The sequence below is a fragment of the Micropterus dolomieu genome, linkage group LG12 (assembly GCF_021292245.1).
Source record: "Micropterus dolomieu isolate WLL.071019.BEF.003 ecotype Adirondacks linkage group LG12, ASM2129224v1, whole genome shotgun sequence".
Taxonomy (NCBI): Eukaryota; Metazoa; Chordata; class Actinopteri; order Centrarchiformes; family Centrarchidae; genus Micropterus; species Micropterus dolomieu.
The window spans coordinates 22,285,080-22,299,530 of NC_060161.1; the positions used below are offsets into that span (position 1 = coordinate 22,285,080).

The 14,451-nt window shown below is 41.5% G+C and overlaps 1 protein-coding gene and 1 long non-coding RNA gene across 3 annotated transcripts in view; one reads left to right on the plus strand and one right to left on the minus strand.

Annotated features, from left to right (window-relative positions):
• LOC123980151 overlaps positions 1 to 4,328 on the minus strand; it is a 28,672-nt gene extending 24,344 nt beyond the window's left edge. The window contains exon 1 of the long non-coding RNA XR_006827385.1: positions 4,282 to 4,328. This is a non-coding gene — a long non-coding RNA (uncharacterized LOC123980151). The remainder of the gene's footprint in view (positions 1 to 4,281) is intronic.
• The window catches only part of acap1 (ArfGAP with coiled-coil, ankyrin repeat and PH domains 1), a 20,957-nt gene extending 6,579 nt beyond the window's left edge, over positions 1 to 14,378 (plus strand). Inside the window, exons 5-24 of one of the 2 annotated variants that reach the window (XM_046064347.1) lie at positions 34 to 92; positions 1,588 to 1,771; positions 2,543 to 2,587; positions 2,775 to 2,870; positions 5,614 to 5,688; positions 6,223 to 6,335; positions 6,501 to 6,552; positions 6,706 to 6,806; positions 6,997 to 7,108; positions 7,254 to 7,483; positions 7,560 to 7,629; positions 7,839 to 7,933; positions 9,390 to 9,577; positions 9,845 to 9,895; positions 10,111 to 10,286; positions 10,763 to 10,872; positions 11,935 to 12,045; positions 12,136 to 12,197; positions 13,315 to 13,361; positions 13,690 to 14,378. In XM_046064347.1, the coding sequence (XP_045920303.1) occupies positions 34 to 92; positions 1,588 to 1,771; positions 2,543 to 2,587; positions 2,775 to 2,870; positions 5,614 to 5,688; positions 6,223 to 6,335; positions 6,501 to 6,552; positions 6,706 to 6,806; positions 6,997 to 7,108; positions 7,254 to 7,483; positions 7,560 to 7,629; positions 7,839 to 7,933; positions 9,390 to 9,577; positions 9,845 to 9,895; positions 10,111 to 10,286; positions 10,763 to 10,872; positions 11,935 to 12,045; positions 12,136 to 12,197; positions 13,315 to 13,361; positions 13,690 to 13,839 (2,127 nt within the window). In that variant the 3' untranslated portion in view covers positions 13,840 to 14,378. The remainder of the gene's footprint in view (positions 1 to 33; positions 93 to 1,587; positions 1,772 to 2,542; positions 2,588 to 2,774; positions 2,871 to 5,613; positions 5,689 to 6,222; positions 6,336 to 6,500; positions 6,553 to 6,705; positions 6,807 to 6,996; positions 7,109 to 7,253; positions 7,484 to 7,559; positions 7,630 to 7,838; positions 7,934 to 9,389; positions 9,578 to 9,844; positions 9,896 to 10,110; positions 10,287 to 10,762; positions 10,873 to 11,934; positions 12,046 to 12,135; positions 12,198 to 13,314; positions 13,362 to 13,689) is intronic. The other variant, XM_046064348.1, reaches the window with a different exon arrangement.
• The last annotated feature ends 73 nt before the right edge of the window (positions 14,379 to 14,451 follow it).

Genomic DNA, 14,451 nt, shown 5'->3' on the forward strand with positions numbered 1-14,451 from the left:
TGTTCACAGTATGTGTCTCTGTCTCCTTTCTAGGAAGTGATTGAGACCACGCAGATGGCAGTCAAGACGAAGCTACAGAACTTTGTCAAAGAGTGAGTGAGCTGCTTTGGTGACCTTCCCTTTATTTCATCAGATATTTTTGTGTTTGGTGCCTCTCACCACCAGCAACAGTGTAGCTCATCCAGTCAGCCATCTTCTTCACAATGAGTCACTCTCCTGCATGTCTGGCAACCATTAGCACACCACATGAAAAAAATATTAGAGGGTTATGATCCTTCATTTTCCTTCCTCCTCGTGCAGAGTGCAGAGCAGACAAAGTGTCTGCTCTTATTAGAGGGAACGACACGGTGGATTAGACGAGAGAGAGGATGTCTCATAGCATGTGACAAAAGTGGTTAGCTGGATTTTTAACCAGTGAAACATTTTGAATGTGGTTTAACCCTCTGAGCTGAGCAGAGTTTGCAGAGTGGATTTAAACATGTAATACCACACAAATAACTCAATAATACATGACATAACAACAACTGCATTTACCACCAACCCCTATGTGCACAGTCTGTCATTGCTTAATAGACGTCACATTGTTAAAGAGGTGGTATTGTGCTTTTTGGCTTTTCCCCTCTCCTTTATTGAGTTATATACCTTTTTTGTGAATGTAACAGGTTTGCAAAGTGAAAAAGCCCAAAGTCCAGCCCAAAGGGAGTTCCCATCTCCCACAGAAAACTCTGCTCGGCCTGAAAACAGCTCGTTTGCAGTCCTGCCACTTCCCTTTCATCACTGTGATGTCACAGGGATGAAAGCTAAATGCGCCTCATATAACGCTCGCCAAGCGGCTAGTAGGACACACTCTCAAACACTGGTGGAAAAACAGAGCTGCAGCACACCTCTCCTCTCCCTTCCAAACACTAGCTACCCTCCTGGCAGTCAATGGACATAAAGTTGTTACAGTGATGTAGAGACAGAGCTCAGTTAAAACTTCATGGATGAAAGATTCTTTTGTTACAGATTAATAACTCACCACTCTGAAACTCTTGCTCCAGTGTGCTAGCTAAGCTGGTAAGGGGAACATATACAGCTGAACCAAAGCTGTTTACCGGCTTCTCACAACTCGCCCTTCTCTGCTTCTGATTGGCTAGTAGTCCTTAACTAGGTACTGCGGCATGTGCAACTCCCAACAAAGATCTTGTAGAGGTGAGCTGCATCACTCTATAGCTAAAATGAAGCATTCAACACTGAAAAGACACTGAAAAGAGGAGCTGCAGCAATGTGCAGTATGTGTGCAGTATTACAAAAACATGGTGTTTTTTGAAAATTAAACCATGTAAACCTGTTCTGGTACAACACCTAAATAAGATTTTAAACCTGAAAATGAGCATAATACCACCTCTTTAATATGGTACAGTGCAGTATAATATGTAATATAACAAGTACTGACCCCTTACAAGTAAGTGATATAAATCTACAGGTAAATAATCATGACCAACAACAACCTGTTTTTTGCTTTTAAAATGGCTCACATTGCAGAAACTCAAGGAAGCGGGTAAATCTTACAAAAAATGCCTCTTTCCCTCTCTCCCTGTCTCTCAGGGATGTTCGCCGGTTCAAGGATGTGCGCAAGGAGTTTGAGCGCGGCAGTGAATGCCTGGAGGGGGCGCTGGTGAGGAATGCTCAGGCCCCACGGGGGAAACAACACGAAGTGGAGGAGGCGAGCAATGCTTTGCTCAACGCACGCAAAACCTTTCGGGCTACAGCCCTGGATTACGTCTTGCAGGTGAGAAGCTGGATGAAGTAAAATTTTACTTTTCACCACTTTCATATTTTTTTATCTTTAACTACAATAATAAAAATAGAGTCGCTTTAGACTCTCTTTTATTCCGGTAGCCACTGAAACACTGAATCTCACACCTGCACTACAAACTGGACTTTATTGAGATCTCTATATTTGGCATTGGTCTTAATTTTATCACTTTTATAGACAGGATGGTAGCAGTGTTTCTATTTATTGATTGTTTTTTCAATATTCTTATTTTTATTTGAATATTATAAGTGAATGTTTTAATGCCCTTCACTTCTTGTGACCTGTGTTTTAATGCCTGCATTCACCACACACATTCATACACTGAGCCTAAGTGCTCAAACGGAAACTAACATTCACACACTCATACACTGGCAGAATAGCCGCCAGGGGCAATTCGGGGTTCAGTATCTTGCCCAAGGACACTTCAACACGCAACCAGGGGGAGCCAGGGATTGAACCGCCGACCTTCCGATTAACTGCCAACCCACTCTACCACCTGAGCCACAGCCGCCCCAAAAATACAAACAACACTATTTACAAAAGTCAGTGCATCCAGGTACCAAAAACAGCCTGGATAAAATATACAGCAGCACGTCTAATTATAGTTGTGCTTTTTCTGTTTTGAATGATAACAGGTTTGCTTCGGGGATTTTCTCCAGACTTGTGGTTTAACTGGCCAGTGAGTTTTTTTTTGGTTATGGAAACATGAACACTGTCTCTAACCGCTGTTTCCTTTTGTTTTAGGTTAATGTCATTGAGGCCAAGAAGAAGACAGACATTTTGATGGCAGTGAGTTCACATTGACCAATTTTAAGTTCATTTAGTTGCTTTTGTAAATATGTGGCGTTTAAACCTGTGAACTGTACTGGAAGCATGTAATCCCTGTGGGGGACAATGTCTAATGTGTGTCCTGATGCCTTTTTGCTGGACTTGTTAAGAAAAGCTCTTGACACTGCCTTCTCATGCTTCCTGTCAGATGTTGTCGCTGATGGAGGCCCAGGCCCAGTTCTTCCAACATGGCCACCAGTCTCTGTCAGAACTGGACGAGTATAGGCGAAAACTGAATGAAGAGGTAATTTGCTTGCTAGAGCCTTTTTGTTTTAATTTCCTTTGTCACAATTGTAGTGACACTGAAAATCTTGTAGCGATGTTAACAAGGCGTTCGATGACAGAACTGGTTCGGTGCAAATACTGACTATATAAATAACAGCCGGGCAGGAAAAAGAGACATTTAGTCTGACAAAGTCTTGTCTGAAGTGTTGTTAAGAGGCTGAACATAGCAGCCTAAAGATGTTGCAAGGACGGCATTTAAAAGAAAACAAAAAGAGCTAGAATAAGTGGTTATTGACAAACCAATTAAATATATAATGTGGACTTGTCAATACTATCTCACCTCAAGCTCCATAATGAGCTGCTCTGGAGCGTTCAATCAGATCAGTTGAGCTTCAGCAGATCAGCAAATGAAAATTTCCAAGTTGTCATGGAATTGTAGTTATTCAAATTTCCCATTTATTCTTTTAAAGAAATCTTGTCCACATTGGCTTAAAAATAGAAATCGAGCAAGTCTCAAATGAGGTCTTTACCTTTGAACAGCTGTAGGCAAAATTATCGGACCACAAGGTCCACAAGGTCTGGTTAGAAGCAGTTCTGTAGCATTTTTATTAGACAATATTTTTCACACCCTGTGGAGGTTTTGACTAGACTACTGGTGAGAAATGTTTTGAAGAGCAGATCTCTGTATTGCAATATCATAGAAGGATGCAGAGGTGACATGATGGAATTGTACAGAGGAAAATGCTAAGTTTTGCTTTTTTGTGTTTTTTTTTTTTTTCATTTATACCTTTCCCTAAACATTGCACTTTTACTTATTTTTATTGAGAGAATGTCAGATGGTTTGTTTTCAGTTATTCAAATCAGACAGTTTTTGATTGGCGGCTGTAATACGTCATAAAGGTCTCAGGTTAAGTTTTTTATTTTGGCTTAGCATAGATATTTGAGATATTGGTGAGACATTTTGAATGTAAACAAAAACATGTTTATGTACAGTAACCCACATTGTACCCTTATTAATAAGACACAAAATGTTGTTTGGTTAAGTTGCGTCAGACGAGTTCTTGGTTGGCGTCTTTCTAAAGGGGGGCAGGGCTGAGAAGTCACAAGATGACATCACATTTTCATCGTGACAGGAAAAAGTGTGCAACAACAGGAAATATTTCACATGTCTCTGTATGTGTGTGTGTGTGTTTCATTTTCTTATATCCTTGTGGGGACTTTAACCTGGATGCACGCTAACCCATGGGGACAAAAATTGAGGTCTCCACGGGTAGAAGCTGCTTTTTGAGGGTTAAGACGTGGTTTTAGGGTTCAGGTTACAGTTCGGTTAGCGTTAGGGCTAGTTGCGTGTAGTTGTGATGGGTAAGGTTACGGTAAAGGGCCAGTGAATGCATTATGTCAATGAGATGTCCCCACAAGGACAGGGGAACGTGTGTGTGTGTGTGTGTGTGTGTGTGTGTGTGTGTGTGTGTGTGTGTGTGTGTGTGTGTGTTGCATCATCAACGCTGAACATCAGCAGTATTATTTTTGAGTGTTTTGCTAAATGATAAGAATTTAAGACAGGAAATTAATTTGTCAACGTTCACTGGCCAGTTCAAACCACAACAAAGCTCTTCCTGTTTAAACAGGAAATGCTAGGAAGACTAAGCAGATGAAAGAGAGACACTGAGGAATAATACACTGAATACCCTGACTCTCTACAAGCTAAAACCACCAGAGTTGTCCCTCAGTTTGGCACAGGGTGTAGGAAGAGGTTCAACGCTTCCTTATTCCTGTTTCCTGAGTAGCAAAGTCTGCAGGAGTGATAACCAGCGCTGAACTTGTTTCATCATCCCTCCATCGCTGTCTTTCTCACAGAGGCAAACATGCTAGAGAGGAAAGGAAAAGGAAGAAGAGGGAAAGTAACCCTTCAGTGCAGTGAATAGACAGAAAAGACAGGATAAAGGATATGAAAGGAGAAACGGGCACAGATAGAAAAGATTTTGATTCAGATTCCAATGAAACTAAGTGCAATCCTCATGCATTATATCTGCATAATAAAACAAACACGACAACAAACTTAAAAATATAAAAAGTTTGAGCTAAAAAGAGGTTCTGAATATAGAAACATAGAATATATAAAGAAATAATCTAAATATAAATTGTGCAAATTACTAAATCTGTACAAACAGATGTAAAACAATACTGTGCAATAGCTTATTGTTAAGGAAGAGGGAGAAAAGTATACAAATCATGCATTTGATATAGGTTTTTAAAACACTTCTTTTTAATACTTCTCTTTAAAGAAGTGAAATCTTTCAACAACAGTCTTTTAATTACATTCACTTCCAACAGTGTGTCAGACTGTCGTCTCCTTTCAGTTTAAAACTAATATTTCTCATTTTTTAATTTCTCACCAAATTCACAATAGTCGTCGTATTGTTTAGGATTTCAATACATTACTTATATTAGTTTTTCGTAGTTAAGGATCAGTTATTGTAAAAGTGTAAAATTGCTTGTGTCATTAATGTTGGACTGGATTTTAAGCCATAACGTTTGTAATAAGCCTGCTGATGTGTCAGAAAACTTAATCACTTCCTGTTTCACTCGGCCAACTTAATATATTTTACATAAGAGCTTTTAAAAACCGTTGATGTTGGCCAAAGCTTCAATAAGTGAAATGCATTATGGGAGTTATTATAAGTGGAATAATATACATCATTTAAAAATCAATACTTGTATCTGGAGAAATGACCTCTGTGTGTCTGTTTCTGTCTCAACAGCACACACAGTTTGTCCTAAACTCTGCCCGGGAGAAGAGGGACATGGAGCAAAGACACGCTGCAATTAAGAAAAAGGTAATTTACAAAAATTAACACTTTTACGTACACCGATCAGCCACAACATTGTGACCACTGACAGGGGAAGTGAAAAACACTGATTATCTTGTTAGCATGGCATGTGTCAGTGGATGGGGATATATTAGGTAGCAAGTGAACGTTTTGTCCTCAAAGTTGATGTGTTAGAAGCAGGAAAAGCGTAAGGATTTTAGCGACTTAGACAAGGAACCAAATTTTGATGGCTGGACGACTGGGTCAGAGCCTCTTCAAAACGGTCTGCAGTGGTCAGTCCCTGTCAAAAGTGGTCCAAGGAAGGTCAGGCCAAGGCTTATCGACCTACATTATGACCAGAAAGTGGTCATACTGTTATGGCTGATTGGTGTATATACATCTCTTAGAAATTCATGTATTAAACCACAATTAAAAAAAAAAAAGAAAAACTACAGGAATATACCCATAAAAAGATAAACAACGCTTCAAACTTTAGCTCTAGCTTTTAAATCTCTACACAGGGATTTCAGTGACACTAAACGACTTCTCAAATATTTTTAGGATGTGTCCTACGACGACTCCATCATGGATTTCAATGCCGACGCAGCTAACGGGATCGCCATGGAAGGATACCTCTACAAGAGAGCCAGCAACGCCTTCAAGACCTGGAGCAGGTACAAGTTTACCCACATCAGTGTCTCACACAGAACAGCTGCACTGTTTTTGTGCTTCTCTCCCTCCGTACATCTCACTACAATGACTCAAATGTCCAGAGAGAAATGCTTCTAAAGGCTTAATCCTTGACTTTATGATCTTCTCGTGTTCTTTCTCCACTCCAGGCGTTGGTTTTCAATTCAAAAAAATCAGCTGGTGTATCAGAAGAAATTCAAGGTATATTTTAAATAAGTGTCTCTATTTTTAAAATGTCTCTGTTCTTAAAAGGCTGGAATAGTCATAGAACAAAGAGCTATATGAAACACAAATGTGCATAATAACAAGCACACGGTCTGACCTGCATGTTTTTCCTACATGCGTCTCTCTCAGGACCAGCCTACAGTTGTGGTGGAGGACTTGCGTCTTTGCACAGTCAAGCCCAGTGCAGAAAATGAGAGACGATTCTGCTTTGAAGTGGTCTCCCCGTCAAAGTGAGTGTGTGTGGGCGAACACGTTTGAGCATTCATGCATACGTGTATTTAAGCGATGCTGGTGAATTTTCATCAGTTTTAAGTGCGTGGATTAGAGCGTGAGGGGTCGGGGGTGGTTGTGAGAATTTGTCCATGTTCTCATGTACTGAGAAATGAGATGAACACAATGTGTGCATGTGTGTTTGTGTAGGAGCTGTTTGTTGCAGGCAGACTCGGAAAGACAGCAGCAGGAGTGGATTAGCGCCGTCCAAAACAGCATTGCCTCAGCCTTTCAGGAGCACAGAGAAGACCCACACAGCCCAGTGAGAATACACACACACACACACACACACACACACACATTATCTTCTCTTACTATATCTGCATTTTTCAGTGGGAGTTTAATCCGAGGAAACATAAAGGAAGTTGGTGCCTCTCCTCATTCCTGTGTGTGTGTGTGATTATCAGAGACAACGCTGCAGCTCGGTGTCGGTGAGCAGTTTGGGAGGAGGAGGAGGTGGAGGAGGAGGAGGAGGAGGAGGAGGAGTGGATCAGGAAAAAGAGGGCTGCAAGGCGCTGGAGGAGGTTCAGGCGATCCCGGGGAACAAACAGTGCTGTGACTGCGGGGAACCCGGTCCTGATTGGGCCTCCATCAACCTGGGCATCACGCTTTGTATCGTCTGCTCAGGAATACACAGGTACACGCACACCCACACACATACGCACTCACACTTGGCTTGAAACCATAGCTTTAATTGTTTCCTCCTCTAACAGGAGCCTGGGAGTCCATTTCTCCAAAGTACGCTCCCTCACTCTTGACTCTTGGGAGCCAGAGCTCATTAAGGTAATTTAACCTTTTAATTGCAGCAACTACACACCCTCAATATTGCCTTTTCTGTGTTAACAAGAAGTATAATGATTATGAAATGCATTATAATTTAACAATAATAATAATAGCTTTATTTGTATAAATAATATATTATGTTATCATTTAATTTAAATAAACTCTCCATATAGAGCACATGAAATAAATGATCTCTTTGCTTCCTTTAGTTAATGTGTGAATTAGGAAACACAGTAATCAACAGGATTTACGAAGCCCGGATCGACGAGATCACCATCAAAAAGCCCCACCCCTCCAGTCCCAGGTACAAACAATCAACACTAACCAACGTACACACATTAAAGGGGCATTACATGGACAAAGTACAACTCAGCAACTGCTGTGTAATGTCTCATGTGGCTCTGAAGGAGCTTTCTGTAATCACAAAAAATGACCCTGGTCATCAGGGGTATCTTGGCTTATTCTAGGGCATGGAGTTAGAAATGTGGACCTTTTTAAAAGGAAAAGATGCTATTGGTTGCATTGTGGGAATTATATGATCCCAGCATTTTTGGATCTTGACCCATACAATAGAGTAACACCCAGGGTATCTCTGCCTCTGCTTATATTTGTTGAAATTCCCTTTACATCCTGGCAGCAATCAATAAATCAAACGCCCTCACACAATTAATAAAATAAATATGGGATTTGTGGCTGTAGCAAGATTGTAATAAGCAGCACGGCCAATAATTTCATTTGGTCGGACCGAAAGAAATGAGTGGCTGAGCCTTTGAGGGAGGCCTAAATTCTGCTGAAGGAAAGTTAATCCTGATGTGAAAGAAAAAGACAAAATTAAAAATCCAGAATTAAATAAAATGTGGATTTATAGATGCGTAGAATATCTTTGTGGGTTTTATTTATATAATCATGTATTAATGCATGTATTTATTTATTAAACTGATTTTGCAATTTACTTGTTTGGTCCTCTGTAAACCTGTCGAATGTTCAACCAAACACTCCAAAACTAGAAACACACTCTACATCTCCTCCTGCTGTTATATTGATGGCATTACATGAAGGTTTAATTTTGCCTGTGGACGTTATATTTGTACATTGGTTGAAGACTAACTTGGAGTCGATTGGCTCCAGCTGTCCTACCTTTGAAATGGCTCGTGTGTCTTCTAAAGTTTCTGAAGAAATTTTCCCTCTGCAAAGATCTATGTGGTTAGCAGATGATCATATCAGCGGCCTCTCTTTAGACTTATTTATTGACTTCCTCTTCTCTCCTCTGTGTTGTGTCACAGCAGACAGGAAGTGCCACAGGTACACACAACACAGATGGTTAACGTCGTGACTAATGCGTCCTCCGGAAACTTGCCGTGAGGCTGCATGCTTTCTGCAGCATGAGCTTTCAGTCTTGTCTTGTCAATGCAAAGGTTGCTGATTAACATAGATTTAATTGTTTTTAAGCGGTAGAAAGCTTACATTTGTGCTCTAATTAAATAGTAATGTAAGGATGCACTTAATACACGTCTTTTTAACTGAATTTATGACTTCATTAAAAGACTGAGTGCCTCAGGGACATGTGTTATGCGTTGTTGTCTCACAGCTGCACAAGCAACTTGTGAGGTCCAACTGAGATCAAGCAAAGCCAGAAACATACTGACAAATGCAGCCCCGCATGTCGGCTTCTTTTGTTTTGCACATTGTCTCGTTTTGTGAGAGAAGATTGCCGCTCGTGTTCTTTCTCTCTTTCCAATGTGTCTTTTTCTGTCCCTCAGAGGAGACAAGGAGTCGTGGATCCGATCAAAGTATGTTGAAAAGAAGTTCATCCAAAAGCTTCCTGAGACCGGCAGGAACCCCATACTGAGGCGATCCAGCGGCAGGAGGAACCGAGCGACCACGCAGATCGGACCGCGACCGCCACTCAAACCCAAACCAAACAGAGCCACTCTGCCTCGGGTCACAGGTAAATACAGAGAGACAGGAATCAGGACTGACGTGTGGAAAAAGCAGTGACATTTGAGAGTTCTAATAACTGCAAGCTGGTTGCTTGCTTGTTGTCTAGTTCATCATTCACTTACTCCTGCTGGTGTCAGCACTGAAACACACAATCCTCAAAGTTGGTGATCCAGCACAAGTTGATAATCCTGAGAGCCTAGTCCGCTGTATATTATGTGCTGTTGCGGTCAGCAGGATAAATCAGTAATCGTGGCTCTCCTTCTCTTTCCCTCAGGGCTGAGCCCCAGTGACCTTGTCCAAAAGAACAATACGGGCTTTCACAAAGGTGAGATAAAACACACACACTCTGATGCACCCATCTGACCTGACAACAAAAACAAGCTTGTACAACATGTTTAACATGGACTGTTAAAATAGAGCATTTTGAAAAGTGTCATACTGCGTTAAACCTTTGAAACTCAGCCTCTACATGAGGGAGAAAAAGGGAACAGTAATATGTGCTTAAAAGAAAAAGAAAAGTTAACCCTCTGCTCCCGTCAGATGTGGAAGAGGAAGAAGAGGATCTGAGCGGACTTCACCCTGGGGCACTGCTGTACCGCTCGGCAGCCCTGCAGAACTTCCCTGTCATGGCCGACGCTTTGGCCCACGGGGCTGACGTCAACTGGGTCAACGTGGCCGAGGAGTCCAGTACGCCGCTGATACAGGCTGTCACAGCAGTAAGCAGAGCATTAAATCCGCTATTAAGTTTAAAAATGGTGGTCCTCATGGTTCGATGGTACCCAGACAATGAATCACAGTGAATTTTTTTTTTTTAATGACCTCCTGACCTCTCCTTTAGCACCACAAGCAAAACGAAAGATCTGACAGCAAATGTACTAAACTCATTAAGAGGCTGAATTGTTTGACTCCCTATGATGAGCTGGAGCATCACCCTCGGGTCATAAAGTTATCTCAATGTTGTACTCAAAATATATAATAAACGCCATAAAATGTGCTTATCACATTAAACCCTCAGGATAAACTTAAAATGTTTAGCCCCCGTGAATGGTAAAGCAAAATACACCGAACTTTGCAGCCTTGAGGGGCCACTAGTGAATTCATGTTGTGTTAACCTGTTTGGACAAGGTGATGTTAGAGAGACGTTAGTAAAAGTTTATAAATGTCAGCTCATGTGTTTCTGTTTCCTTCCCAGAATGCCCTGGCGGCCTGCGAGTTCCTGCTGCAGAACGGTGCTAACGTCAACCAAGCAGACAGCAACGGGAGAGGACCGCTTCACCACGCCACCATCCTGGGTCACACTGGGTAGGACACACACACACACACACACACACACACACACACACACACACACACACACACACACACACACACACACACACACATGCTCAAACATGCTGTCACACATATGTAACAGTCGCATTTCATAGAAAAGTCAGCCGACACGCTGACAAAAAATGTAGTAATGAATTTATTCCATGTGCGAATGATGACACAGTGAAAAACTGACGTAACGATAAAATAATACATTACAAAAGACAGACAGTATTACAGGAATACAATTTATTGATGACTCAGAAAAATAAACATTTACTTTATATACACACACTCAAAGAAAATGTGCTTAAGCCTTCAGGCACAGTGCCCAGAACCATTAACAAAGCTAAAGAGATTCACCGTTTGCCCCAGTTGACAGTCCTGTGTTGTGTGTAGTGGGAAATCTCAGTACAAAGGAAGTGATGAATTGAAACAGAATACAAAAGAGTCTCTTAAAGAGCAAGTTGACATGATTTATAGGTATTGAAGTTTAAAGTAGTGCAAAGTTGCCCGCTGTAGCTTCAGAACAACATGTCAACTAAGTCATCTTTGACAAATGAATGTGGTTGTTTATTGTGTGTTATATCTGAGAGGGGGAAATGCAGATAACATGGAGCCCATTTATTTTTAGTCTTACCTGAACCGCTTATCTGAACGTCTGGGCAGAATCCGGCTCTAATCTCTTCTGGCCGGGGTCAAACAGTTTGCAGCATAATTTCATTTTAGTTTCAAATTGAAAAGTGATTTGACAAATTTATCAAAGATCTTGTGTCTGGACTGAGTTCATGAAGGTTTCTTGTTCAGAGTCCCACAGGGACTCAATTCAGGAGCAAAACTAGGAACCCTATGTGCCCACTGCGGAAATCTTTAGATCCTAAATCCTCCACTTTATACCCAGATGAAAGTTCCTGTGGTGGAAACTGGCTACAGAAAGCAGGGGTTACCTGGCTCTCAGGCATTCAGGTTTTGCTTTTAAGACTTGGAAGTCAGCTCTCAATGCGATTCACAAACACCCTCTCACACTCTTTATGTGTCTCTTTGCTTTCCCAGGTTGGTTTGTCTCTTCTTGAAGCGAGGCGCAGACTACAACGCCAGAGACAAGAACCAGAAAGACCCCATTACTATCGCTGTGGACAACGCCAACGCTGACATCGTCACTTTGTGAGTGTTCAAGATGAGGACAAACCTCTTATGTGGCGATGTAAACCACTTAACCACAGCAGCGTTTCTAACCGATCATCTCCATTTCAGGCTGCGGATCGCCAAGATGAATAAGGAGATGCGGGAGATGGACGGAGCCTTCGGACAATCAGGTCACTCGGGGGGGCAGGGATCTGGGGGTTCATTGGGCGGGACTGGAGGTGGGTTAGGCCACACCAGGAAGAGCCTGCAGGCGATAAAGAACCATATTAGTGGCTGGGCTCTTGGGGGGCAGAATGATTAGTGCGGGTAAAAGCCGGGGAAAAGAGAGAGGCGGTGAGACTGGAAGGAGCTTGTTTTTTCGTCATAAGCTAGAAGGCAAAAGATAATTCAATTAAGACATGTTTTTGTCAAGTTGTCAAGCATCAGAAATCACTGGTTTTGCAGTGTCATGTGATGTTTATCTGCAGATCCTTCCACTCAGCAAACATGCATCATCATTTCTAAGATTAAAAAAAAGTTGCCTTTATTGAGAAACCATAAAATCCAATTCTTGTAAACCGAGAGAGAGCCAGAACACATGGTACGACAGTACAAAGGCAGAGTCTCAAGTCGTCATTGCACTTTGAATTACAAACACACATCATGCTGCACTTTGAAACCCACTAAATCCTCCAACGCCTGAAAGTGCTACATGTGGGTCTTTCCAATGTTTCACTGTTGTAAACTGAAGTTTAAGAAAATGTGCATATATATATATATATGGGCCTATTCTTTCTGATATTGTATATTTGAGATATATTTATACACAGTATGTACAGCATTCTGGCTTTATCAGTTTTTATTGTGTATTGGACTCTTTTTCAGTCCAGTTATATTAAGCTACATTCAATGTTTGGTTCTCTGGCACTATTCTGTGAATAGTGACGCAGTTTATATATTACGTGTTTGTATTTATGAGAATTTTTTTTTGAAAGAGCTCCGTGCTGTAGCTCTTCAGCTTAAGGTCAGCAGCGGGGTTTTGTTTGCGTTTTGTCATTCGGCTCCTTTTCAAGCTGCAGAGTCCATTCTTTCATGATTGTCCTTCAGTCGACATCACAGCTGTTGTTAAGTGTCTTGTGTATGCTGTTCAGAATTGTTGTTTCACTCATGAAGGAATGGAAGATGTGAATGCTTTTGTCTGCTTGAAAAACAACTGCTGGTCAGTATTTGATATGCTGTGCTTTGTTACTGTGTGTCTCTGTCGTGTGCACTCATGTGCCTTTGCCTTCTGCCCGCTGAGATGTCCAGCTGGTCTCAACTGCTTGTGCAGTGTGCCCCCTACTGCAAACTATGAGGTAAAGTGCATGTGCATGCCCTGATGTGTGTTTATTTGTTTAGTTGCATGCTTCTTGCTGTAGGGCTACACCTCTAAATGCGTTCAGGAAATAGTTGGTGGAGTCACAGCTATTAAGACTGAATACCTCCTCTCCCAAATGATGTAGCTTTTTGATGTTTTGGTTAAAACGCAGCTGTGTCTCATTAAAATAGAGGACGTGCTCTGAAAGAAAGCCAAGATTTAAAATCCAGAAAAGATGGCATTCGTTTGAAAATGGATTCTTAAGCTTGTAAGAGTTGTAGTACAACTTTTAGGCTCATGTCTTCTTCTTCTCCGATCTTTTCCAGGTGATGAAACCTACCACGACATCTTCAGAGACTTTTCCCACATGGCCTCAAACAACCCAGAGAAGCTCAAACGGCGCAGTGCAGATGCCAAATCTTAACCAGCCCTCTTCACCCCTTGCTGTAAAATGCCACATGTCCCACTTCAGCTGACATATTTTCAAACACACACACACACACATAGAAAACATGCTTGGATCCAACTCACAGGCATGCAGACACACACACATTCATTTCCCCTGGCTACCTGCCACATGTTCAGTTCAGTCATAGCTCAGCTGGTGTTGACTTCAGAGGGGATGAACGCTCCAAACAGTGAATTCTTTGTGTGAACACATCAGACCACAACAATTGTGTCCAAGTGGGAACACTGGATCAGCTTTATGAGACCAGCATGAGGTGTCTTTATGTGTAGCAGGGGGTAACACCATCACTCTGCCAAGATTTCCTAATTAAATCCTGTTAATCTTTCTTTTAAGCTTGAAGGGCTGATTTTATGTTCTTCTGCCATTTCCACTGAATTGTTACATGAAAAGGAGTGAAAATGTTTATTGTAAGTGAACACAGCTGATGAAGATTTTTACATTTGGGACATTTGTTTTGACACTGTACATGTGTGTTTTGTTAAACTGTGTGAGGTACGTGAGATTTGTATGATGATCAAATAAACCGCAATGAGTGTGTTAAAGTTACAATAAGTACAAGTCCAGGTTCATCTTTTTAACGATAGCATGTGTTTTGTTGTCAAGGCTACAAATCCCCAGC